This window comes from Genypterus blacodes, unplaced genomic scaffold, assembly GCF_046128005.1.
Source record: "Genypterus blacodes isolate CSIRO-AG114 ecotype Tasmania unplaced genomic scaffold, CSIRO-AGI_Gbla_v1 ptg000093l_1, whole genome shotgun sequence".
Taxonomy (NCBI): domain Eukaryota; kingdom Metazoa; phylum Chordata; class Actinopteri; order Ophidiiformes; family Ophidiidae; genus Genypterus; species Genypterus blacodes.
In genome coordinates this window covers 1,582,470-1,608,395 of record NW_027466897.1, presented here as the reverse complement: position 1 = coordinate 1,608,395, position 25,926 = coordinate 1,582,470, and the positions used below count along the sequence as shown (strand labels likewise).

Sequence of the window (25,926 nt, the reverse complement as noted above, 5' to 3'; positions counted from 1 at the left end):
GCTCAGATCTGATATCATTTGCCACTGCCACCTTTAGTTTCACAGTAATTGCATCCTAAAGCAACACAAGTCATTCACCAGAACCAGAATGAAGAGTTTAAGTAAAATGACTGCAAAGTAAACAAATTGTCATGTGACTCTGTAACAAAGTTCTAAATTAACTATATATCAGGAAATCACCGCCCATTTGTCTGTCTGTTAATTAAGAACCCTAGTAACCAATTGCGGATATGATAATGTGTGGCATGGACCATTGAAAAGATTAGTTTAAGTGTGTGTGCTGTATGACGTGCCTGTGTGCGTTGGTGGCCATCCTGTCAGTAGCAGTGAGCTTGTTCGCTGTCCCACAGGCTTTGCTGCAGCAGCCATATGGCAGCTTGGTGTCTCCAGTCAGACCAGACCGCCAGCATCCGCTCAGCCGAGGAGCCACAGGGTCAAATCAGGCTTGGATGAGCATGTGAGGCTCTGCGTGTATCATCTCAGGGACCTTTGGAGTATGTAGAGTCCTTCTGCTAGGATCTTCAGTACATCATACTTCAGTACATCATACTGAATGGAAAAATCCAATAATTAGATACTGTATACGGATGTTATTGATAAATAAGCTGGTGGTAGCGATATCGTGTCAGCCATGGAAATAAGGTTGGCGTGTTTGGTAGAAAGTTCAACTCGTCTGCTCTGAAACAGTTCAATAAAAGGAATAGACCACTTACTGACACCTAACTAAGGTGGAATCTTTTCATTCCATTGGGAGAAAAACATCTTCTGATTGGTTTGCAGACCAAAGACACATTTCTGAGAGTACAATCAGCTCTTAAAAATGTATCACCTTCATTCATCGCTTTAAAGATCATGGGTTGACAGCCTGAACTTGGACCTGACCGGTGCTTTGGACATTCCCAGTTGTATTTGTAACAGACTTGGCAATGTGAGCACACCAAAGAGATGAATGAGTCACACCTAAATGATTAGTTGTTTTCCTCAGAGGCCTGGAAGTCTCACTTTGCCAAGAGATGGAGACAAGGCATTCGTTTGGAGGCATAGAAACAAGTCTCTATGTTGGACGCCCCTTCACACTATGAGGAGATGACGTCAACACTGCAGACTCATGGGAACTTTGCCGTAGGGCCTTGGAGGTAGAGGAGGAGGTGCAAAGACACAATGGCTCCAGAGAATTACAGACAATGGAAAGGCAGAGACCCGAATCACACAAAACATGTATTACATCTGAAAAAGGACATTGTTTAGATGATTTATCCAGCGGCTCAGGATTTAGCTCTGCTCATGGGTCCCACGGCAGATTTTCAAGTCTTCATCTAAGGTTTATAATAAAGAAATAAGATGTGTAGTAAGGGAAGATATTTGATTCACATGTACATTTAGAAATAGAAATAGAAACCAAATATTGGACAGCTTCAGACGTCATGGTTGAGACAACAAATATAATTTATGTCCAAAACAAAATGTGCAAAACATTTAATGAACAACAAATGTAGTGAACCATGGACTTCTGCATAAAGTGTAAAGCCAGTTGGAGATCTGGTGAAGGGAATTTGTGTCTGTGTTATCCGCCCACGTGCAGGGAAGCAGGGAGAACAACAAACTAAACAGCCAAAGTAGTGACTGCTGCTGTATGAATAATGTTCTCAAAACAAAACATGAAAGCTAAGTGTCACTTAGTGGGAACGAATTCACCACAGCTTTGTTGTTGTGGCGCAGGTCTCATATGTGTCGATACTTCTCCATCAGCTTCTCCTCACTGCCATGGCGATGTCGCTCAACAAAAGTTGGAGCGCTGCAATCGTTTCTTGTGAACGTGAACATGTACTGTCATTTTCTTTCCTAAAAAGCACCACAGCCAAAGAAATGTGCTTAACCATCCACAGCACAGGCTCATAACAGATGTTGTTGTCCGGTGGAACGGCGCCGGCGAGACACACTCCAGGTTTCTCTAGCAGCAGCCTGCCATCTGTGCTGCCATCTCACCACCCGAGGTAAGTTGTTTATTGTTGCCGATAGTGTATTAATATGTATCCTCATTTGTTTTGAATTCTAATCAGGTTGTGGATGGCCTAAGAATATTAACTCATGAGATAAGTGCAATCTGTGTGAAAGCTGAATTTGGTAAACACTGATATGTATCCTTTGGCGCCAACAAGCCGGGTACGGTGATGAGGAAGGAGAGCTCAGTGGTGGGGATGGAACTGGACAGCGTGGAAACAGAGAGGAAGGTGAGAAGGAGACTGGAAGCTATCACAGAAAACTCCTCCTAATACGCCGAGCCGAAAAAACTGAGGACTTTGTTCGGCTTCAAAGTGCCAGGGGGCCTCTTTTGTTCCACCAGCCTCCGCCACTTCATGGCACCCACTACCTCCTAGCACCTCAGGGTGTTGGTCTCAGTACTACTCTCAATACATAACAGAATTACAACTGTGCAGTGAACATGCTCTTTATTCAATTTGGTTTACTCATTATTATTCTATCTTATTCTTTCTGCAAACCACTCACGTCTGTGCTGCTGCGTCAAATCAGAATTCCCCCCACAGAGGATCAATAAAGGTGCATCATATCTTAAGCCACAAAATGGAAAAATAACGGATTTTCAATTATATGTTAAGACTTGGTTATGTTACTGCCACCGCCCTGAGGTTTACGGTAATCTCTTTATTAATTTCCATGTCTTTAATTAGTTTCCAGTAATGATTCATCACACTACCACATAAACACCGACATGTGATCGCAGCACAAGAGGCAGACGAGGAGCATCGACTGGCAGATGTTTCAACCGACTAGAAAGGCAGAACAGAAGGAGTGGAAATCACTCGACGGTTAATCAGCCATGAGAGCAGCTGACTGATACACCCAATTCCCTGCTGTGAGGGAAATGATCAAAGGTTGCGGAAGGTCATGCAATTGGTATTCTGTCAATAGTCACTCAAATTGAATCTCAAGGGTCACTTTGCTTGAGGGACAGGACCTATGACGCACCATGGCAAAGAGCGCAGGACGGCTAATGCAACTGTCCAAGCATTCATTAAGCTCTGCACATTGTTTGGTTTGCAGGGATTTCTGGGATACGGTCAGAGGTGGGAGGACGTCGCTGAAGGTTCATTTAAGTCATTACAGGGGAAAAAGCTGCGAGATGGTTTAAGTGCTGGACTGGACCCACTCGGGATGTTACATACGCAGATGGAAGGGAAGCAACTGGGCATAATAATACAGTTTAATGCAAAGTAAATGAATTCAAATCAATTGTGTGCCACATTGAAGAAGAGAGAAGTGGGTGGGCAAGTATTACTGTTGGGCCACATGAGAAACCCAAGCTGTAGTCGACGGTCGAACAAATTCCATCGTTGAAATTACAGAAAAGCCATGTTACACCAGGATTCATAATAGCGGAAAATCACTGCAAGTTTCGTCTCATTAAAAAGGTTTGAATTAATGGACTGTGGAACGGAACCACAATCTGTACTTCTCAAACCTTCATTCTCCTGTAAACCAGTTTGGTTCAACTATTAATGATAGGGAAATGTGTGATTAAATCGCAGAACTTAAACTTGAACTAGCAATCACAGCAATGATTACTGGAAGCAATCACAGCAATTATTTTCAGCTTACTTTCAATATTTTCCATTGCCCACTTCAGATGACTGACTAGAAGTGTTTATGTGAGTATTTTACAGAAATATATTGTACATACATAACCAACAAGCAATGAAAAATGTAGCTCTATGTGTGTGTGTGTGTGTGTGTGTGTGTGCGTGTGCGTGTGTTTTCAAAGGGCAAGGCAAGCATCTAAGAAAGGATCGCTTACATTGGAACTAACAATACACAACATTCCCCAGTTGAAGGACAATATTTCCGCAGACTTGGTTTATTATTGTGCGTACTGTCGTTTGTGATATCACCAACTGGAAAATCAGTTTTATCTGCCCACTTACATTATCAGCCATTTTCTAAAGAAATTGGAGATAATTGTATCGACATAAAACAAAAGCACTTTCCTTTATCTGACAAATGTACAGGAGGTTCAGAGGAATTCATTCATAAAAAGAAAAAACAAATCAATAGAGATTTTTTGAAGCTGCAGAACCGGAAAAACAAACTTTGGTAAGGAACACCAGCATCACCAGACACACACCAACACACACTCAAACACAAGCTTTCAGAGAGGAAGTGCCTGAGACCTCGGCAGCAATACCCGGGGTAAATTTACCCGTGCACCACGTGGGTGAATGTTCCGATTTTTGTCAGAAGATCGTGTTGCATTTGATTGCAAATGGAAAGTCGTTTTTTTCTGCGTTGGAAGTTCCAGACACTTTTTGTTTGGCAAGCCTGTGAGTTCTGCAGCTTGCTTCATATGCTAGATGTCACACGTTTTCAGGTTCAAAACAACGCACAAACATATCCTCTCTTACCTTTCAGATGGCCGTTTGTAGATCTTGACTGTGGCCATTCCATTGCCTTTTTCCAAGTGGGAGGTTGGAGTTCTGCGCACAAGCGAAGGCACCATTACTCAATAAGTTCTGAACATGATGAAAGTGGATACAGGGCCATAAATCGTTACTTTCTGATATATTTGTCAGTTTCATTCAAATTAAGACTCTGTAAAGCTCCGTGTTAGCGTGAAGGAAAGGAGGAAAAATGCTAATGGGCGGGTGAAATTGACTTGAAATGGCATTTAGGATGTTTTAGCACAGTGATTGAATTGTAGTGTATTAATGAAACAGAATAATCCCAATTTAAATGTATTTATTTAGTACAGGGAGAGAGTCATAGCAATACACGTCTTATCACGGAAAAGTCATGAAACTCCGACCAGAAAGCCGCACATGTAAGACACGCCCACTTCCGGTGTTTCGCTAATTAATGCCCCACCATGACAACACTACACGGAACCCCATTACAACAAATAAAAAGTTATAAAAAATAAAACAAAAAAATCTAAATCCAACACAATGCAGTTTTGAAGAAGTTTACCGCAATTCAGGTAATTTATCCCATCTCAGCTACACACTCCCAACCTTTCTTTACCTGTACTCTAAATTAGTACATCTATGCCCACAGATAAGCACAGACATGCTCAGAATGGCTGTGGTTCTCTGGGGTTAATCTAATCAACCTGACCTTTTTCTGCCATGACCCTGCACTGATGCACTTCCTGTATCCAGTTTGTTAATCAAAAGTGCGCTTTAAATTCAGGTGTAAGATCCGACTATGGAGCCACTCACAGATGATGAGGTGTTTGCCATCCACTGTGCGCAACGTGAATGTTTAAAGAGCAGGTGGCACGTGAAGTTAAGATAATCCATCAAGGATAAAAGCTACCCAACACATTCAGGCGCCTCAGGAAGTGATTCGTCCTTTGTTTCTCATGTTGGGGCTGCTTTATACTGCAGTGCTTTGGAAAGATGTTCTCCATTTATAGACCAATACATGGCACTGGCTCATGTAATTATTCAAACATCAATGTAAAGTTTATAGCTCGTGTATCTTACAGGGGAGCTGAACCATCTTTGGCCTCCTAGTTACTACAAATGTTACGATGGAAAATTGAAAAATGTAAGTTGTGATCACGTGGGAGATACGGTGGTTGATCGATTTAGCTTTCATGCTTGTGTAACCTGACCCCCCTCGCCTCAGTAAGTTAAGACTTAAGAGAAGGTTAGAGGATGAAAGCCACTGACTGACTGAGAGACAGACAGGGTCGACCATTAAGTCGTTAATCTCCTGGTTTCATTAGAAGAAGAGTGACAGAAGCACCTCCGATCAATCAATCCCCGTGTAATCTTCGCAGGCAAACCTCGTGAAGCATCAGTCATTACCGCCTGCCTTGGAGAGTCTCCACCCCCTTCCATGGCTTAAGCATTCAGGGATATATACACACACACACACACCTCTAAATCCTGCACCAATGGAATTGCACATCCACTTGCCAACTTTGAATAACCCTTAATTATTCTTTCTTTTGCAGCCTTTCTTTTATACCCATTTGTGTTTCAATGAATGCCCAAAAGGAGAAAATTAAATCGTGCCAATTAAACATAGCCATCAGTAATGTCATCTAACTGGCGTGTTCTCGTTTGAAGGACAGGGATCTTTGACCTCACATTACTAGGCCTGATCTTTACGGTCCTGTTGTATTTTACAGCTCGGTGGATTCCTGCTGCTCTCTCTCCCTGTGGCCCCGCCTCCCTCCACACACTCAGGCCTCCCATTGCAAATCAATGGCACAGTGTGAGGTTGGGTTTTTAATTGAGTTGTCTAGAGGGTAGGTGCTGTTTTAATGAGGCCAGGGCCTGTTTTCATCCTGACCTTTGAGTCTTCGCCCTACAGGTGTCCATCCTCTAACTTAAAAGCAATGTATGGGCTTGTAGGACTCCCCCAGAGGTGTCAAACCTCACCAAGCCCCTCTGCAACACTGTGACATTTCCAATTCACTCAAATACCCCCACTGGATTTTTTCTAAAAACACATGATCTGGTGTAGCGGTAGCCTGTGCTTCCTGAGAGCTTTTATGTTCAAACCTAAATAAGATGGGAAAGGATACAAGTCAGATGTCATCAATCAAATACATATTATGAAACGACATGATTGATGATATTTATTTGAGAACTTAAGGACATCATCATCAAAATCCTTTCAGCACGTGTACAGGTGGGTGTAAACACTGCATGTGTGTATTCAGAAGTACATGTCCTGAAAGAGGGTTCGGCCCATTTCAATGTAGGCCTCCTTCTCCTGCGCACTCATCTGCTCCACCAGCTCGGGCTTTTGGCTCACTTCTCTGTATGAGAACGGCCGGCCTCCCACCATCACCGTCGGCTCAGCCCCGACTTCCTCAAACTCATCCTCGTCGTCGTCGTCTTCATCGCCCCTGTGATGGGCAGCCGCAATAGGCGCCGGAGCTGCGGGGGAGTCGTCGTCCGATTCGCTGGTGTCGCTGTCTGAGTCACTGGCGTTAGCTGCAGCAGAGGCGAGGCCCTTGGCGGCTGCAGCACTTGCTGCTCCGACAGCCCCACCTGCACCTGCTGCACCTCGCTTCTCATGGATGAGCAGGGCTCGCATCACTTCACCGTGTTCGTCTGTCTGACCAACTCCAGCTGCACCGTCTTGGTCTCTGGGTGAAATATCTCCACCTGTGGAAACGAGGGGATGATTGGAAAAGCTCAGCTCTGAAACAGCATTTTCTTTTTGCAATTTCTCTCACAGCACATCCTATATGGTACAATCATTCACAGGGCTTTAGAGGCAAACATAGCATCTCTATAGTATCTCTATGATACATTTGCAGGCTCTAAAGGGCACCGTTATGGTGACAGATGATGGCACAAAGATGCACCGCCACGACAGGACCACTGCAAGGCATAACTCATGCAATTTCCCCAAGAATGAATTATATTAATGAGAATTCCTTGCTCAGCCAGGCACTAATCCAGCCTGATTATTTCAATTTGGCAATTATGGTTCAATGACAGTCTGGCCAGATATCTGCATGATCTTAATGGGGAAACAATATGAGCCGGGGGAAGGATGTGTCTGACGGTAAACGTTAACCTGGGCTGACTTATACTGAGACTGTTTTCACTACAAAGAGCACAAGATTAAAATGTAAGGACATGAAACCGCTGCAATCGCTTCTCTGTATATGAGGGAAATTCAGTTTTGGTGGTTCTGTAGACTCTGTGGAGTCTGGACTCATGTTATGGAACCCTCAAAGTATTATTACTCAATTATCCTGATTTGTTGCAGGTTTTAAAATAAGGTCAACTATGTCCATATGATTTTATTCTTTAGACGACTTCACTCACTGTTCTTGATGACGTCAGGTTCGCTGTAAGCTCCCTGCACGGTGCTCTGGGTCAGCCACACGGGCCTCTCCTTGGGTGCTTTGCCCTCGTTGGCTTGCCTCCGCTGGTCTTCTTGCTCCTCCATGCTGATGACCACGTTCTGGGTGTACAGGTCGGCGTAGGACGAGCCTTTGGAGGCCCAGGCCTCGCGGTGCGGGCCGCCTGCCATGCCTCCCAACGCCGCGGCGCGCTCGCGGCTGATCAAAGATACAGATCCAAAGTTGAGGTTAATCAGACAGTGATGATGAGGAGGGAGGTGTTATACTACTGCATGTGTGTTCTATTGTGGCACCAACACTCACGTATAAAAACAGGATCTTATATTGTTTATCTTATAAACGTTACTCAGGCTTCTTCAGCATGGACAGCAGCAGTTTTAATGCTGCAGTGATAACATGCTGACGGGGTGTGTGTGTGTGTGTGTGTGTGTGTGTGTGTGTGTGTGTGTGTGTGTGTGTGTGTGTGTGTGTGTGTGTGTCGGAGTGACTTGACAGAAACTGACCTCAGTCTGAGGGCGGGGATCTCCATGGGCTCAGGCTCCAGCAGGTGTGGCGCCAAGTTAACGTCTTCCGTTTCGCGCAGCAGCACATATATGGGCTCTATCTGCTCGTTGAATCGTGCCACCAGCGTCCTGGCGTCCTTCTTCGGGACTGCAGACTCATCCTCTTCCACCTCGTTCTGGCAGAAGGTGCAACGAAACGTCCCTGGAAGGTGGAAGGAAGATGTGTTCGGATGGTCTTACTTAAAAAGTGTACAGTTTGATTCTTGTGTGACTTTTATCCTGCCGCACCGCCACACTGTCGTCCTTTGTGCATATTTTCAACCAGTTGCCATTGATTCATATTAGCGCCTTTGTCAACCGGGGCCATTAAAAGCCACTTATGGAAATCAGTAGTCGATATGTGCTGCTGTTCGCCTGATGTGTGTTCATCCAACAGCCTGACTGGAGGAATAATTTATGATCAATCTCAGAAGCTTTTGCTCATTTTCACCTGCTTGTGCTTCTATTAAAAAGGATGGACTGGAAATGAGGGGGCCTCATTTCCTGAAAACTAAAAAAAACAAAGCAGCTGGAACCCTCACATGCGTAATCTCAATAATGAACGAATGCAAAGGGAAACGCATTCAAACGTGTGACTGCCACGGTGCACTTGAAGCAAAGCGTTTCTCTCTCCAACCACACAAGGTCGGCAACCTTTTAGTCAGGATGGAAGGAGAACAAAAGCAGATGGCTGACAAAGAGGAGAAAAAAAATCCAGATCTGCAGGGTTTCCCCACCACAGAAATGTTCATCGTCAAGTCCTCTTGATTGCAAAGAGTGTGTTGCTTAATGAACCAGCCGCTTGACCGTTCTTTGTCAGCCCCTGTCAGAGTACAGGGTTACTGCATACACAGCAAGATTTGATACTCGCCAAGATGTGTAGAAACAAGAGAAGTGAACAGGGGGAGTGGCAAGAAAGGGATGAATAGCAGAGGAAGATGCTGACAGATTCTACACAGGATCAGGGAGAATAAAAATCCATCCAGGAAGTGATAAGAGAGGGAAGTTTGTCCGTCAATAAGAGCTTCCAATGCAGCCCCTCTATGTAAACTGGCTCTATCACGGATGAGGAATACAAGAGTACTTCTGTTTGTTTGAGTCCAGTATTGTAGATTTGTTGTATCAATATTTACGCTGCTATAAACACATATCTTGAAGCTCAGTGCAGTTTGATATGTGGGCATTAAGTGCAACAAAGCAAACTGTCTGTACTGAATGAGAGCTGAGTCCTGCTGATGCTAAACTGAGCACCGACTGCCATCTAGTGGAATCTTTCCCCCTGCACCTTCAACCAAACACTTGACCTGCCTCCCTACTTATTACCTACTACCCCACAGAAGCAGTTGTTAATATTTACCTGTCATGGGGTCAAACAGCTGGTTGGCCTCCAGGTCGGTGAAGGTGGAGAAGCAGCAGGGGCACCGGAAGGAGGCGCGGTTGGTGGAATCTCGCTCGTCTGTCTCAATACGCCGCCGCATATGGTCCAATTTATACTTTACAACATTCACCAGTAACCTATTAAAATCAGATTGACACATATTTGCATTCTGCCATATAATAATAACATAGGAGGTTAAAATGTCTTTGTTCAGATAGACTCTATGTTTCCAATCCACACAAACCTGTAGTTGATAAAGTAATAGTTGTGTCGAGTCGTCTTGCCGTCAGGAGCAGTCTCCACTTTCATGCGGCACTTGACAAACTTGTCAGCCTTCAGAGTGTTGAGTACTGAGCGCAGCTGTTTCCGGTCAAACTTCAGCAGCTCCAGCATGTCCTCCTCACGCACACAGGGGTTACGGATGAGCACGTCCAGGGCCAAAGCGTGTTCCACCCCGTAGAAACCCCGGACCACCTGCTTGGCCAGCCGCTTCAGTGCTGGCGGGACCTCGGTCAGCAGCTCTGGTTCTGTCATCTTCTGCAGGGGAGAAGGTAGACTTGGGTACCTGCAGAGAGGCTCAGGTGTGGACCCTAGGTGTGCAGATTTGGGGATGGGAGCACAGCGCTTCTTGGGGCCAGTGATGCAAGTTCACAGGGGGGGAATTGAGGAATCCAGCTGCATAGATATGCTGAAGGAAAACTAAATCAAAAACAAAGCAGATGAGGGGAAGTCATCGAATCTGTGAAGAAAAAACACAATTAGCTTCAGAGTGACTCGTCAGCAAAGCTCTTTAAAATATGTTGGCAAACGAATTAATAACAAAGCAAACATTAAAGCTGAGTGTATCTGTACTGAAGTAGTAGGTTGGCTAACTATGCAGTTATTTGCTAACGTTGCCGGGGTTCTAGTTTGCGTTACACAGCGTTACGTTAGCGCACTCTACTTACCCGAATGTTGCCTCAAGTCCCCTATTACACTCGGATTCCAAAATAAGAAAGTTAAAGCACATAGAACATATTTATAGTTCTTTATCTCTGAGCTGCTAGCATGCACGTTTCGTTTGTTTGGGAAAGGCAACCCGGAAATAAAAACGATAAGCGGCCTTAGCAAACGCATTCGTCTGTTCTAATCGGCCAATAGAAGCGGAGGGATTATGATTGATAGTATTTTCAGCGAATGATACTGTCCGTTTTGGGCCTAGGCTAACCAATTAAATGAAAGCATTGCGTTTCTAAGGCGGGGCTTTTCACTTTGCTTCCGGGACACGAATGTTTGCCGAAGACAGTCGAGGGGCAGGCGAAGCAGAGATGCGATTTTGGCGCGCGCCTAAATCATGAATATTCATTGACAATGGATTGAACACGACCAATGATTGGCTGAATTAATAATCCACTATGACGACATTGCTTACTCGCTCGGCAAACTCCGTTGGTCACGTGACCTTCGTTATCGGTCCTTCGAGTGTCCCTCGTCACCAAAATGGCTTCTCTTGACAGGGTAAAAGTGTTGGTTTTAGGAGATTCTGGTAAGTTATGTACAGTTTGTCAGTTCATATTTTGTACATGAATATGTCTCATGTTTGCAATGCCGAGCTGGTCAATGAGCTGCGGGTGTCAAACCGCTCAGAAACTTGTTAAAGCCCTGTGTCATCTTCCTTTCCGTACGTATCTGAATGTAAACATACAGTACGTACCTGCAGCTGTGTAACAGCGGCGTGTCCTCTTAAACGACACTATTGTCTTCCAAAACATAATAACGAACAATATTAAAACAAATGGGATAATTGTCGACATAACGTGGTTTATCTGCGTGGAGGAATATACAGCCTAACAACAACAAAAGCTGAAGTTTTGTTGCGAAATGTGCTGTAAGATGAGTCGGATGCTTGCCGAATTCAACAGTGGCGTCTGTCAGTTTGTTAAAGATCTCCAGTCATGTGTTTCACCATGTCTAGGTCGAAGAAAGCTGAATTTATAATACAGTTACATGTTTTTCAAACGGAGGCTTGGCTGTCATGACATAGTGGAACAGACTGAGGGTCACATTCATCCAAACAGCACAGTAACATTATGGTATTAAGTCAAGACAAAACGATATTATTCTGTGATAAACAGGGATTTATCCCATCAAAGTGGTCAGTCACCCACCTCTATCTCTGGTCTGTCTTTCAGGTGTTGGTAAATCATCTTTGGTCCATATGCTGTGTCAGTATCAGGTCCTAGGAAACCCATCATGGACTGTCGGCTGCTCTGTGGATGTGCGGGTAAGAATGTTTGCCTGATGTGTTAGAAAGCAATAGTAATGTTGTTGTAAGTCCCACAAAAGCTGAGTCAGATGCCCTCCGACTCTATTATAGGCCTCACTACTGTATGTGTGCAGCAGGTCAAACTAATCTATGAATGAATGAATTTTGTTATTGATTGGCTTGCAGGTGCATGACTATAAGGAGGGAACACCTGAGGAGAAAACCTTCTACATTGAACTCTGGGATGTTGGTGGATCTGTTGGCAATGCGAGCAGCGTTAAAAGCACCAGAGCTGTCTTCTATAATTCTGTTAACGGTAAGAGACAGTTTTCTTTTGTTGGTATAAATTTCCTGTAGTGTCCGTGTCTGTCAATCTGACTCTTCTTTTGTTCTTTTTCATTTTTTTTAGGTATTATATTAGTACAAGATCTAACAAACAAGAAATCCTCCCAGAATCTCTACCGCTGGTCACTGGAGGCTTTGAACAAAGATTCCTCTCCAACCGGAGTTATCGTCTCAAATGGGTAAATAATGCAGCGGTAGCAGAAATGATTGATTGATGGTTGATATTGTGTGGAAACGATCGACCAATCACACGTGCGTCCCATTCCTTCCTCATGCAGTGACTATGACCGAGAGCAGTTTGCTGACAACCCAGTTCCTTTGCTGCTAATTGGCACCAAGTTCGACCAAATCCCTGAGAACAAACGCAACGACGTTCTCACCCGGACGGCCTTCCTGTCTGAAGACTTCAACGCCGAGGAGATCAACCTAGTAGGTCACCTGTTCCCCTACGCAGATGTGAATTCATCTTTGGCAGCTTTCACACAGGAAGGAACAAAAACAGGCTCAGGTGTCATCTTTCTCACTTAGTTGCCACGTGGTTTTCTTGGCTGACACACTGTTTTGTTTCTCAGGATTGCACTAACCCGCGTTACCTTGCCGCCGGGACTTCCAACGCGGTGAAGCTCAGCAGGTTCTTCGACAAGGTGAGAAGCCCGACTCACATGCAACACTCGGGCTTGATTTATCATCGTGCAATCTGTGCTTTCAGTTCCAAGTGAAGTGATTATAAAACGCACCAGTATTTCAAATATCTGATCAACATTTCACAGGTAATCGAGAAGAGATACTTCACAAGAGATCCAAGTCAGGTAAGAGAACATGTCTCAAAAGGACACTTCCTTTGGGTTTGATGGGGGCTGTGTGAGGTCAACCGTCCTACTTGTTCTCTCTCTCTCTCTGCAGATGACGGGTTTCACAGACAGGAAACGGTTCAACTTCAAGAGTTTGCACTATGACTGAGCACAGCAGCCGTGGTCTGTGGTTCCATCACCCAGCCTGGAGGCGTTCGCACCACAACTTAACCATCACACCTTCTGACAAGACTTTCATTACCTCCTCTCCATCCGATGAAACTGTTCTTCACTGCTTACGCACATCGTTCACAATGTGTGTTTTCATAATGATAACGAAGATCAGGGACGGGGGAGGAGGAAGAGGAGTAGAAGGAAAAGGAGTTCTGCTGTACTCTCCCCTTATATTCCAACATGTTGATGAATGTGTTTTATTGATTGGGTTAATCTGTTTTTTGTCACTATGATTTCTCTTTGTTTTTGGGACTAATAACTAAAATACTCTTGAATTCACAAAGTATTCCATATTGATTAAACCAATGCACATTATCAAGGCTACATTTAATAAAAAATACGAGTTTTTTTTGCAAAAGGGATTGAAGCACAAAGGCAGGAAGAAGGACAGTGTGAAGTCTTTATTCCACATTTTTATTCAAGCATTTTGTAATTGCAAATGAAAAATGCTTTCTACACTCGTTTCAGAAAATGAAGACAATTTGGTTGAGTATATGTGAGCGTTTTATCTCACGGTGACGTCATTTAAAAGTGGTTTGGTGCAGCATCCCCTGATCTCTGCAGCACCGACTCAATCCACTTCAGAAAGTAGGCGACTTTAGTGAACACATGGGGCATCTTGGGGTCATCGCAGCCTTTTTCTTTAGTAAAAGATACTATACCCTGAGCTTTGTTCTTGCAGATAAGTGGCCCACCAGAGTCGCCCTGAAGAGCAAAGTACATAAAGACATGAAATGAAGGTAAACAATGCTTAAAATACAGCGTGGAACATTAAAAACTCTGTTATTGTTTAATTACCTGACAGATCCCGCCCTTCTTTTTGTCTGTGTGTGTGCATAACATTCTTTGGCTGTCGAAGTCTTTCTGCCATTTATTTTTGCACTCAAATTTGAACTGAATCTTCACTGTCCCCTCCAGTAACACGTCTGATGACGGCTTATTTGGTCCAGTTTGGCCCCAGCCGGCCACGTCACACTTGGTGTTGGCTTTGATTTCCTTATTTCTCTTTGGTAATTCAATGAGCTTCACGTACTTGTTCAAGGTGGCGTTGGTCTTTAACTGTGAAATGAGAGACAGTTATGCTTGAAGAGATCTTTTCAACAACTCTTAATACATCACATTTCTTCTTAGTTTACCTGCAGCAGCATGATGTCATTGTAGCGGTTGTGGTAGTCTGGGTGTGGATGGTATTTAGCCACTGGGATGCTTTGCTGACTTTTCTCGGGCTTCTTTATGTTATCAGCTCCAAGTAGCACAGTCATTTGCTCTCGTCTGAGAAACAAAAAAAGGAAAAGGTAACAAGGGGTTGAAAAATATTGATGTTGCAACAACTTGAAATCAATTGTTAAGTAATGTAATCTAATTATTAAAAATGTGTCTGATATCAAGCTGAAATCATTGGCGCTTATTTGAGAATCGTTTAATTCTTGTTAAGTGTAAATTAGTTTATAGATCAGGGAATTTACAGTTGTTTATTGTAAATTGCCACTGATAAATTAATATTGAATATTTTTAGCTGAAATAGCTGAAGATCAGGTGGAGTCAGATGTCACTCTGGTTTTAGATCAACTCACCTGCAGTGTGCTGCAGTTAGAACAAAGTCCTCTCTGATCAGAAACCCCCCACACGCGAGGGCTTTTTGGTCCTGCAGGGCAACCATGTATGGCCTGGAATGAGGCTTTGCACGCCTACCAGCCACTATGCCGCTCTGAGTGGCCCCTTACATGAGATGGAGATGTGGAAGGAATAGTTTCATCGTGTAGTGGAAAGCATAAATCAAAGTACACATCTTAAAATTCTGAAGTTTCTTCTGATCTTACCAGTGAACGAGATCATGTGCAGGAACACGGCCATGCAGCATGCGAGCATCATGGTTGCAGCACAGGAGTGAGCAGTCTGGCCAGCCTTTCAGCTCCTGCACAGGAAACACTGTGGGCTGGTGTCAACATGATGCACAGAGGGGGTGAGATGGAACAATGACACCTTTTTTTTTTTACAGAGACCCCACTGTGTGACACACTCATGTAAGATGATAATGTTTGATCTTCAAGACAGAGCTAGACCAAAGTAAGATAGAGTACCTGCTTATTACCAGCTATTATCTACCAACTAATCCATTGTGGAGATATTTACTCTGAAGATGACTCAATGGAAGCTACAGCATATTAAAGAGGCATCCATTTGATTTTACACATCAAATTTCCATCTAGACCACTCAATACAGAATTACACATTCAAAACATCTCCTTGGGCTCTGTGGTGAGGCAACGCATTCAGTAAATTGTATTACTACTACTGTCCACTAGATGGGAGTATATACATTGTAAGGGCCCAACTAGAAACGTGCTCAGCTCATTCTCCTAATAGATCATTCAGCCATAAAAGGTTCCAATCCGAAACGTTAAACTGTCAGTAGGGGAATGGTCTTAAAAAATATGATTCAACCTCACAATAAGATTCAAAATCATGAACCCGCTGAACCCGCTGAACCTCTGATATACATTTATCTACTGTGAATGGCTTTCCGAGTTCCCAGAAGATGCTAAAACCGCTAAGTCAGTTATATGTGTAAGGGTATGAACATTATCACCTCCCAGAGAATGTTTTGGTGTTATTAGTGTGAGTTTCATAATGGTTTAATGCTTCATATTGCTGTTTGACCCGGAGATTTGAAAGCCAACTTAGACTGCTGGGACAAACAGTTTGATGCTTAGATCATAAACAGCATTTACATGATATTTGTCTTTGATATGGATCCTGCTATTTCCCACTTAGGCAGTAGAAAGCAAAGCAGGTGGGTGACACAAGTCAATTTAACGATTCATCATGCTGTTTTCTAATCTGTCACTTTCCCACAAACACTCGACACTCAAGGAATCGACTAATTAACCTCAGAATTGATGGACAAATGTGCAACTGGCAGACAAACACAGGTCATGGGAAGACAAATCAAATCATTGATGTTTTTTGAGGCTCAGTCATTTCCACATTCTACCGCTGATCATCTGTTCTTTCTGCGACCACAAAATGCATATTGGTCCAGGATTGTTAATCAAAGCAACTAATCATGTGTCTGATTAATGAACAGGCTCAGGAAGTCACAACACTGAGGAAATATTCCAAATGCCATGCATAGAAAACCTAAGCTCATATTCTGTATTAAGTAATGAATCGTCTTAAACAAAGACTTAACTCTCACTAATTTTCTGGTCCAAAGTCTCTTGAGCTACAATGGACCTATAGTTGTGTGTGACTTGCGTAACATAAGCTGGGATGAACATAAGTGGTAGGAAAGTACGCCTGCGCAGCCTCAAACACAAAGTTACATTACAACTTATTAACACAAGATTACATTTAAAACACAAACATTTAACCAGAGGGGGTAACACTGTTGTAACTCCACAAAGTGGAATCTGAGTGACTGATTTGCAGAGGTACCAGAACAACGTGAACACGCGGGGTTCACGTGAACCGTGAACCGCGTTGACTGAGCTTTAAGGGATGTCGCAATAAAGCCTTGTTGTTGACACACCATCCCTGTCCACATGTTCATGCTGAGTCTCACAAAAGCATTCAGAGAATAAAACTCACGTCAAAATCGTCAGGCTATGTGGATGAAATATTTTCTGGAGGAAATGACATGACAGGAAATGTGTCCTGTGTGTTGCTAAAGGAACGATCACTGGACTTCATTCATTTTCAGGCCAAAAGTGCACAAAATCCTTATATACTGTAAACACTCCCTCCTTTATAAAAGTTCCACTGTCAGATAATTAGTTGAAAGATGATGCATAAGTTCAATGCATCCTGGGAATTGAAAAACTGTGACTGAAAGGACAATGGTTCAAAGTCTTACATCGCCTTGAACATAACAGGGAGCCCATAACGGCCATCTGTTTCTCTAATAACAGCCTTTGAGTGCCTTTGGGTAGATCCTTAAAAATTACGGCCCAAGGTCAAACCAAGGCAGTGGTTCTATGTATCATCAAGTGTTGTCCGTCTTCACCTTTCAACAATGAATTATCAGTTAAATGCTTAGTTACACAAGTGAAGCACGCATGAATGATGCAATTGGGGCCAATCTGTGCTCTTGACGTGGTTAAAGATTTGCTGTGGAAGATTCAGGAAGCTCGGACAGAAATGTGACTGTTTCACCAAGAAAGAAAAATTTATTACAACCAGCCAATCAGACGTGTCGGGAGATAGAACGGATATTGAAATGATAGAAGTCTGAGTGACTGAGGATTTAAAAAACACAACATTTATTTGATTCAAAACTTTCTACAAAACACTTCTCATTACACCCAGAGTAGATGTTGGATTTCACCAGTGGGAGGAAACAATGCAGACTCCATTTTCTAGCAGAAGTAAAACAAAATAGCTTTTTCATTGAACACACAGCGAAAGGACTATGGCACAATGTGTAGTTTAACCTCATGAAGCTGCAGCAGCAACACTACTCCTTCTTCCTCTTTGCTGACACCTTTGTGCAACACTTGCGCGTGCAGAACAAGCAGCATTTGAGTGTGACCCACATTACAGTTATAAGGATGAGGAGGAGGAGGCCAATGACATCCAGGCTGTGTAGCTGAAACCAGTTCAAGTGATGGGCAGCTACCCGAAGATGTGAGGCTCCTTTGTGTCTCATGACAAACTCGGTCCAGAAAACAGCCAGGTCCAACGGCTCAATGGGACGGTCCAGGTGCACTGAGGACAGCTTCACCATGTTCTCTTTGTAACTGGGGACGAAGAGGAGTACAGTCAAAGTATAACTTAATTACAAAAGAGTTCAGTTTAAGCTTTCATTTTGACATAGTTTGCTTAACGGTTAAATATTTCTTCATCATCTTTGTACTCTACATGTCCTTTAAAATTTGGAAATGGGTTTGTATTGTTCGTATTGTGCTGAGATGCTGTGTTTAACATTTCCTGAGTGTGGGCATGTGTAATGTTCTCACGCACTGCAGCAGAGACCCTGCAGGGGGTTGTTATTTTCAGAAATAAAAATGTCTCCATAACTACCGGGGAAACGAGCAGTGATCCATCGGGAGGCTTGGGCTTGTCAGATTTATTTAAGTAGCTCGGACATGCCTGGATTTATATGCCTCTAATAATGACAATGTCCCCTCCATTCAAAACATTTTTGTTAGGGTGATTCAGGGTTAGTACAATATATGGAGTGATATGAAGTATTTATTTTAGGTTCTGTCTTGCAACAGGCAAAACCAAAGCCTCTTAAACCCAATAAGGATTTTATGAAAGATTCAAATTTGGTAGAAATTTGGTGACAAATACACCAACTGCCCAATATGAATAGTAAACGGTTAATAGTTCCCTTCAGTCTCAACTCAGTCCACAAGCTGCAAGGCACCAAACAGGTAGTCAGGATTAACAGGGAAAACACATTCAAACATGTAACAGACAAGAAAGCCTCAAGCACAATAGAGTTGATGGAAAATAAACAATCTGGCCAAGAACAGCTGGGAAAGTGGATGAGCTAGATGAGGCGAAATGACACAATCCAGAAATGTGACAGAACACATTGGGATGGGATCTGAGAGACAACGTTTGATCAGTCCAAACTTGGCCAGAAAGACCTCAAGAAATCCTTAAACTTGCAGCAGCAGTCCAATAAATCACCAGGAGAGGAAGTTTTCTCCCAAATTTTACGAGTTGAATGATTTACTTATCCCTCTCCTTTAATTGACGTACAGCATCCGAAAATCAAAGATTCTCTGAATCATTTTTCATGGACATAATCACTTTGATTCATAAAATAAAACCCCATAAAATAAAAACCCATCAAACCAATCAATGTTCCTCCGTCCAACCTATAGCTCACTTCCAAATTAAGACTATAAATTCATTTCTAAAAAGCTCTAACCAAAAGCATTTGCCAAAACTGAAAAACAGACACCAGACTGGCTTCATTTTGAAATAATGTTGCACCTGTAATCTCTGCAGGTTGGATTAGATTTGTTTCAAACTGGCTCATTTGTCAAAAGGAGGGATTTAAAATGTATTTTATTCTACTAAAATACTGAAGGACTACTTTAAAGTAAAGAGTAAGGCTGGTTCAAATGGAGAATGTGTTACTCCTTTCACATGGTCACTCTGTAACTTGTGTTTAGGGTCGTTTATTCTGCTCCTCCCCCTCCTGAGTGAGAGGCCTGATGAGCTGAGCAGCTGCCCTGTGACCTCTGACCCTTGGGCTCCCAGCATATGTCTCAAGGACCTCAACTTTTAACCTGAACCATTTTCCTTTGACTAAATGAATACACAACAAATTATAAAGAACAACTTAGTATCCCAATTGCCTTACCTTTTGTCGTGTATGACTTTATTAAGGGTAGCAAGCAGTTTCTCACTGGTCACATCAAATACGATGAGCTTCTCGGCAACCCCGCGGGCAACCATTTGATGCACGTTGTCTCCTTGGTCCCCGAAGAGTGGAAACATCACCATGGGCACAGCATTACAGATGCCCTCGTATATACCGTGGGCCCCTCCGTGGGTCATGAAGACTTTGGCCTTGGGATGACCTGGAAAGCAAGGAACAAGCAACACAAGTTCACTTCAAGACACAATGTTTTTAAAAATGACAACCACATGCCTCAACAACACACACACACACACACACACACACACACACAAACACACAGTGCTTTTCATCACTGAGGACACTGTCTGCATTGTTTAAAATATTGAGTGATACTATTTCAAGATAACATGTTGCCTTGAAACAATCAAACTTGATGTAATTATGTCCATCACAGATGGAGTGGATGATGAGATTTTCCAGATTAGATCAAGTAAGCACACCTAGCAGATCATTCTGAGGCAGCCACTTCATCAATCTGACGTTCTTAGGTGCATCTTCAGGTACAGCTCCAGTGTATCTCCACACAACCTGGACCAGACATAGAAGGAGAAATACGAGGTGTTTGGCATGTTTGGGGAAATGTGGAAAGAGTGGATTGCAACTATTTAACTTGTTGTTACCTTTTGTGGAATTTGCTTGAAAGCATCAAAGAACTGTTTGGCCCTGTCCTCAGGCATCTCGGACACCATGGATCCCATGGTAAAGACAATGAAGCCGTCGTCTCCTGAGCTCTCCACAAACTCCTCTAAGTCCTGCAGGGGACATGGAAGAGGACACCAAATAATCAAATCAAACAGCAGCTCCTCATATTGCTGCTGAGCGTATGGATGTCACGTAGTCATGTACTATGAGCTTCACAAATACGTCAAAGTTCAAACAGAATAACATATTTGCATTGAAATAATTTCAAAGCTCTGTCAGTAACTGATTATACCACTATAGAGAGCGTTTTCTATTTGTGGACAAAGTAGCTGCACCAACAATGGACAGAATAAAAGTAATGAATATTGCGTAACCTAGCAGGTATTGACAGCACTGTTACATACTGTACTGTACAACACATGACCTGAGACCAGTGGACTCTGAAAGAAGAAGGTGCGGCAGCACTTTGTATTGAAAGACGATAAGAAAAAAGCTCAGTGGCAAATATGTGATAAGGAGTTGACTCGCTAACTACTGGCTACGGGAGCATGCCTATGTTTCCTCAGCCCTATGTTCCCTCAGCCCTATGTTCCCTCAGCCCAATGGTCCCACAGCCCTATGTTCCCTCATTTCTAAGATTGTTTTCAAAATTAGGCCCTATGTTCCCTCACTCAGAGGCCCTATGTTCCCTCACTCTTCCACATTTTCAAGTGGACATGATATTTTCCCAACAATTGCAGGAATTCCCCTTTTTTTGGCATTTTGGTTTATATTTAACAGAGGGAAGGAAATTGCATAACCTTTAGTGTCTTAATTTGGAAAGTTTCTGCTGACAGGAAAGGTTGCGTGCAAAGCCAGTTGTAATAAGAAACTAACACCCTCACGTGACATCCTGTCGGCTGTCTCTTGAACAGTCCCAGGGGGAAGCCTTTCCTGCTTCAGGTTTCACTCGCTGCAGTTTTCAGAATAAAAGCAACCATCAAGGAGCCAAAGCAGGAGGAATAATAATAATGTATTAACAAGTGAGAGCTCTCATAGCTCCATATTGAAACATGTAATAGGTTTTCCAACCATGTGATGCTTCTACGTACGCTGTGATGTTTTGATTGTTTGCCTTAACATGATTCTGCTTTCAAATCAAAGCTATTATCTTTGATTGCCTAAAGTGAATCCAGATGTTACACAAGCGTGCAGTCTCAAAACACTCACCGCAGGCAGAGGAGCTCTCTTTTCGCAGTTGATGCCTCCAATCATGACCATGTTAGGCAGGATAGGTTTGGGCCACTCAAAGGTGAAGTCAGATCTGAGAAGCCATATAGCGCCTTCTCCAAGAAGATCCTTATAGGTCATACCTAAATACTTTGAGCTCAGTTCATCAAAATGAACATACATTACACGGCACAGGTAGGACTCAACTACAGACATGACCATGTTCTTAACTCTCTGTGGGAAGTTCATCACGTCTGTATTTCCACTGTAAAACACAGGAACATAGGAATTAGGAGATGGGCAGTGGTTCGCCTTAAGATCCATGCCACAGGGAAGTCCATGCAGAAAATAAACAGCTGGGATGTTAAAGAGATGAGCCAGGACAGAGCCACATGGAAGGAAAGGGTCTGTAAGCAAAATCTCGAAGTCCTCTCCTCTCAGTCGACTCATTTGAGCCTCATTGTCCAGCAAAGAAATGCAAGAATTCACCTGCATTGAAGTAAAGTTAATTAAACGTTTAACATCCTCCACGAAGGCAAAAGTCGATTGCTTGGTGAATACTCCATCCTTTAGACCTTTGAATACGTTGTCCAGCTCAGCCTTGGTGAATGGTGACTGAAAGACCTCTGTCCTGTAGTCGTCGGAGCCACGGATCAACAGGCTGGTTTCAGGCACCAGGACCACAACTTCATGGCCTCTGACGGCTAGCTCCTTCACCAGGATCTGCATGCTAAGCCAGTGGCTGCCATCTACAGGCATAACCAGCACCTTCCCCCCCTGAACAGGCCCCAGACTGAGGCAACACAGCCCGGCCAGTAGCCCCAGAGCAGGAAACCACACCCCGCCTCTCTTTCCTTCCATGCTGTTGTGTGAGCTGGGCTGGAGGGAGATCTGATGGGAGTTGCTTCCAAGAGGTGGCTTTATGTGTGCGTCGAGAGTAGGAGTGATTATTTTCGTCTTTTGCAGGATAGTAGTGGGCAGGGGTTGTCTCTAGTTAATCATTCTCCCTGGGTTTTTTTTCCCACATCCTTTTTTTTGTTTAGCACACATGACAAATTCTCACATACTTACACTTAACACTGCACTTCTTCCCAGGGTATTGCAAGTAGACTGGTAAAGTCTAAACTCACAAATTCTCTCTAAAAATGTGAGTAAAATGTACACATACATGGATTAAGAGGATAAACTATACATGCCATGTTGCATATTAGGAGTATTAGCCACATGTGGAGGCAATATATCTTTCACATGCTGTGGAGTGCATGTAAAGTTAAGATCACAAACTAGGAAACTAACAACAAACTTTAGCATGGGAACACACACACAAACATTAAGCAGTTCTGAACACATGAAAGCATGATCATAATGTTCCCACACCATCACATTCATTCATTATACTATATGCAAACATGGCAGCTAAAACCCCCAATCTGCCACAATAACAGAATTTCCGTAGATGTCCATTGTTTCCCAGATTCAGCCTGCAGACCACCAGGGGAGCTCTTCAAATACCACCGGTGACACACATACCACAGATTGAGGACCCCGGCTCCTCTTGTCCAACTTTCCTTGACACATGACCTTAGATTGAGTTTATTGGATTCATGTTTACTATCATGATAGTACGTCAAAGCTGCAAGTCATGGCAGTGATGCATGTTGCATGCATTACCTAATCTCTGCAAACTTGTCCAAGGACAGTCTCCTCCCACTAAAACGCACACATGCGTGCCAGTGTTTTCCTTTATCACTTTTTTCTCTCACACTATTACTGTCGCTCACACGCAAGCATACACACACACACACGCAAGCATACACACACACACACGCACACACATTCCACCACCCATTGTAAATACACTGGTTGCGTGCAAAGCCAGTTGTAATAAGAAACTAACACCCTCACGTGACATCCAATTGGGGGGCAGATATCAAACAACTCATATTATGCCTGGAATTTTACCTTTGGTTACAACATGTTTCACCTTAGGCAATACAATATCACAGTCTAGGCTGTAAAACATAATGAATTAATTCACCCAGCATAGACATGGCAAATAATGAGTCTGTAATCCTTATTCAGCATGGTCTGGCACAGCTGGTATCCCTCCGCAAATCATTTCTTTTAGACAAACAGTCCATAAATGTCCAGACTGGAATGGTAGAATTGTCTAAATATTCTGATCCACAATCTGATCCCTTAATTAACTAATAATGTTAACAGAATCTGAAGCAGATGTGGTGTGAGTGGAGTTACACAGCAGTCACATGAACACGGCCAGAAATGGGTTTGTAAGTATCTATTATCTCCACTGTGTAAACAACTGGCGGGGGAATGCAGGCGGGGCCTATGAGCAGCAACATGCATGCTTTTATTTTGAAAAGGAGAGTGACGGTACATTCGCACGCACACAACATCAACACAAAGCTGTTCTGATTCACCGTTAAATCTAGTGTGATGTCCTGCACACTGTGATTGAATATTTTAAAGCTCATATACTGTATATTGCAGCTATACAGTGCAGGACATTGCATATACAGCAGTGTGCAGCAATCCAAAACAACAATTGCATTACAAACACATACAACACAGCAGTACACACACATTGAAAGACATGATGCACCTACACACCAAGAAATACTGTAAACCCCTGTAATAATAATAATAGTAATAATAATGATAATAATAATAATCTGCACATCCACAATCTGCTGCATTGGTCTTTACTATTTTCTTTTTTCTCCTTTCTTTCTTTGTCTCTTTCTTTGTAAAAGGTGTTGCTCCACTCTGCTTCCTGACACAAATTCAATCATTCAAGGCATTACCAGTGTTTACAGGTGATTTTACCTGCCACAAAAAGCTCTAAGCAATGGGCGTGTTCAGAAATTAAGAATGACGCACATCAAACACCCTCTTAGTGCACATTAGACCTTAGCCTGAAGACATTGTGCATGCTGCAGCCATCATAATAACAACGTTCCTCGTGCCTGAGACCTACAAAGAGATCTGGTGGAAATTAAAGGAAATGCAAGAAAATAAAAGCCCTAATTTGTGGTCCTTCTTGATCATCTCCAGTCTTGGTTAGATTTTGTTAAATACGTCATAGCTATGTTTAACCTGTATATTATCTAATTTATTTGATACATATTTAACTGGATGTTGTGCAGTTCTTATACATTAAATTATTGGTTATTCTTATAAATTTGAATGGTGTTATCTCTGATCAGACACCTCTGGGTGCTGTTGGTCTCTTCTTCTGTGAAACTGTGCACGCTAAGTTACTAAAGGCTTGGATTTCTCAATTCAACCAATTCTACTGGTTGCTATGTAGAATATATGAATGGGTCTTGATTTAAAAGCACATAGGAGCGTTTCACATCCACATCTGTGAAGGTTCTTATGTTACAAAAACACATTTCGAATGTTTTTTGTGAATGGTGACCATTGATGTTTCTCCAAATAAATGCAATTCTCCATGACAACATAAATCTTAGAACATTATTATTGTCAATACCATCACACTTATGCCCGACCCACCTCAGCACTACATCATGCAAACCTGCTATATCCTACTACCATTGGTATATTACACACAACCTCACATTCTGGCATTCAACAATATGTTTCTGCCATACATTGCCCTGCATGGTTAGTTAGTATATAACATATCTGTCTCAATGCATCTTCTACTATCGAACAAGGTCTACTCCCACAAAGCTTATCTTGTTTTTTGTTTTACTATTTCATATCTCTCTTCTCTGTGTTTCATCCAACTTTATTACATTTGCCTTATTGGAAATAACACACGCAACCTCTGGCACAACAATTTCCTTTTTGGATTAATCAATTTAAAAAAAAAATCTTATCTCATCTCAAACTTGGTGTCTTAGGAAGTGTTGGGATTTTCATACTAGAATTTAACATAAAACTATCTTGGTTTAAACTATACGAGTTTGTAAAATGCAGCGACCCAGCACTCTCCACGCTTTAACTACTACAGCCGCAAACCGCTTGGAGGAAAGTGAAGTGGCTGACTGGAACCGCGAGGTGGCGCCAAAGCCACAGGAGACACCGATCCCTTTTCCTTTCTCCAACGTCTGCAGCGTTTGACCTTTCGCTTCAAGTTTTGACTGTGGAGCCTAATCTGCTTGGTCGGTGAGCTCAACGTTTATCAGGGATAAAGCTGAATTAATATACTTATATTAAAATAATTGTGTTTTCGAGTTAGAAAGCAGGATTTCATTAATCAATAGTGTGAAATATCATCAATCCTCGTATTTGTTAAGTGGTATTGTAGTTCTTCAATATT

The 25,926-nt window shown here is 42.8% G+C and overlaps 4 protein-coding genes across 5 annotated transcripts; 1 reads left to right on the top strand and 3 right to left on the bottom strand.

Annotated features, from left to right (window-relative positions):
- Positions 1 to 6,591: 6,591 nt before the first annotated feature.
- Positions 6,592 to 10,870, bottom strand: gtf2e1 (general transcription factor IIE, polypeptide 1, alpha). Of its 2 annotated transcripts, none has more exons than XM_076159227.1 (6): positions 10,717 to 10,870; positions 10,014 to 10,508; positions 9,749 to 9,906; positions 8,353 to 8,554; positions 7,812 to 8,047; positions 6,592 to 7,139 (listed from the first exon to the last, which is right to left on the bottom strand). In XM_076159227.1, exons 2-6 carry the CDS (start codon positions 10,301 to 10,303, stop codon positions 6,685 to 6,687), a joined length of 1,341 nt encoding a protein of 446 aa, XP_076015342.1. In that variant the 5' UTR covers positions 10,304 to 10,508; positions 10,717 to 10,870; the 3' UTR covers positions 6,592 to 6,684. The 2 variants fall into 2 exon arrangements, with proteins under 2 accessions (XP_076015342.1, XP_076015343.1); XM_076159228.1 differs by having other exon boundaries at positions 10,014 to 10,468.
- A 315-nt stretch (positions 10,871 to 11,185) lies between these two features.
- Positions 11,186 to 14,768, top strand: rabl3 (RAB, member of RAS oncogene family-like 3). Its single transcript, XM_076159043.1, has 8 exons — positions 11,186 to 11,294; positions 11,941 to 12,032; positions 12,201 to 12,330; positions 12,424 to 12,538; positions 12,638 to 12,788; positions 12,932 to 13,003; positions 13,130 to 13,168; positions 13,263 to 14,768. The coding sequence occupies exons 1-8, from the start codon at positions 11,249 to 11,251 to the stop codon at positions 13,317 to 13,319; spliced, it is 702 nt and encodes a 233-aa protein (XP_076015158.1). The 5' UTR covers positions 11,186 to 11,248; the 3' UTR covers positions 13,320 to 14,768.
- On the bottom strand, positions 13,746 to 15,337 carry LOC143007635 (granzyme B-like). The gene is made up of 5 exons (XM_076159042.1): positions 15,205 to 15,337; positions 14,959 to 15,103; positions 14,521 to 14,656; positions 14,183 to 14,443; positions 13,746 to 14,089 (listed from the first exon to the last, which is right to left on the bottom strand). The coding sequence occupies exons 1-5, from the start codon at positions 15,254 to 15,256 to the stop codon at positions 13,910 to 13,912; spliced, it is 774 nt and encodes a 257-aa protein (XP_076015157.1). The 5' UTR covers positions 15,257 to 15,337; the 3' UTR covers positions 13,746 to 13,909.
- A 2,282-nt stretch (positions 15,338 to 17,619) lies between these two features.
- LOC143007633 (UDP-glucuronosyltransferase-like) lies at positions 17,620 to 22,604 on the bottom strand. The gene is made up of 5 exons (XM_076159040.1): positions 21,618 to 22,604; positions 20,387 to 20,518; positions 20,207 to 20,294; positions 19,707 to 19,926; positions 17,620 to 18,123 (listed from the first exon to the last, which is right to left on the bottom strand). Exons 1-5 carry the CDS (start codon positions 22,476 to 22,478, stop codon positions 17,841 to 17,843), a joined length of 1,584 nt encoding a protein of 527 aa, XP_076015155.1. The 5' UTR covers positions 22,479 to 22,604; the 3' UTR covers positions 17,620 to 17,840.
- Positions 22,605 to 25,926: the final 3,322 nt, after the last annotated feature.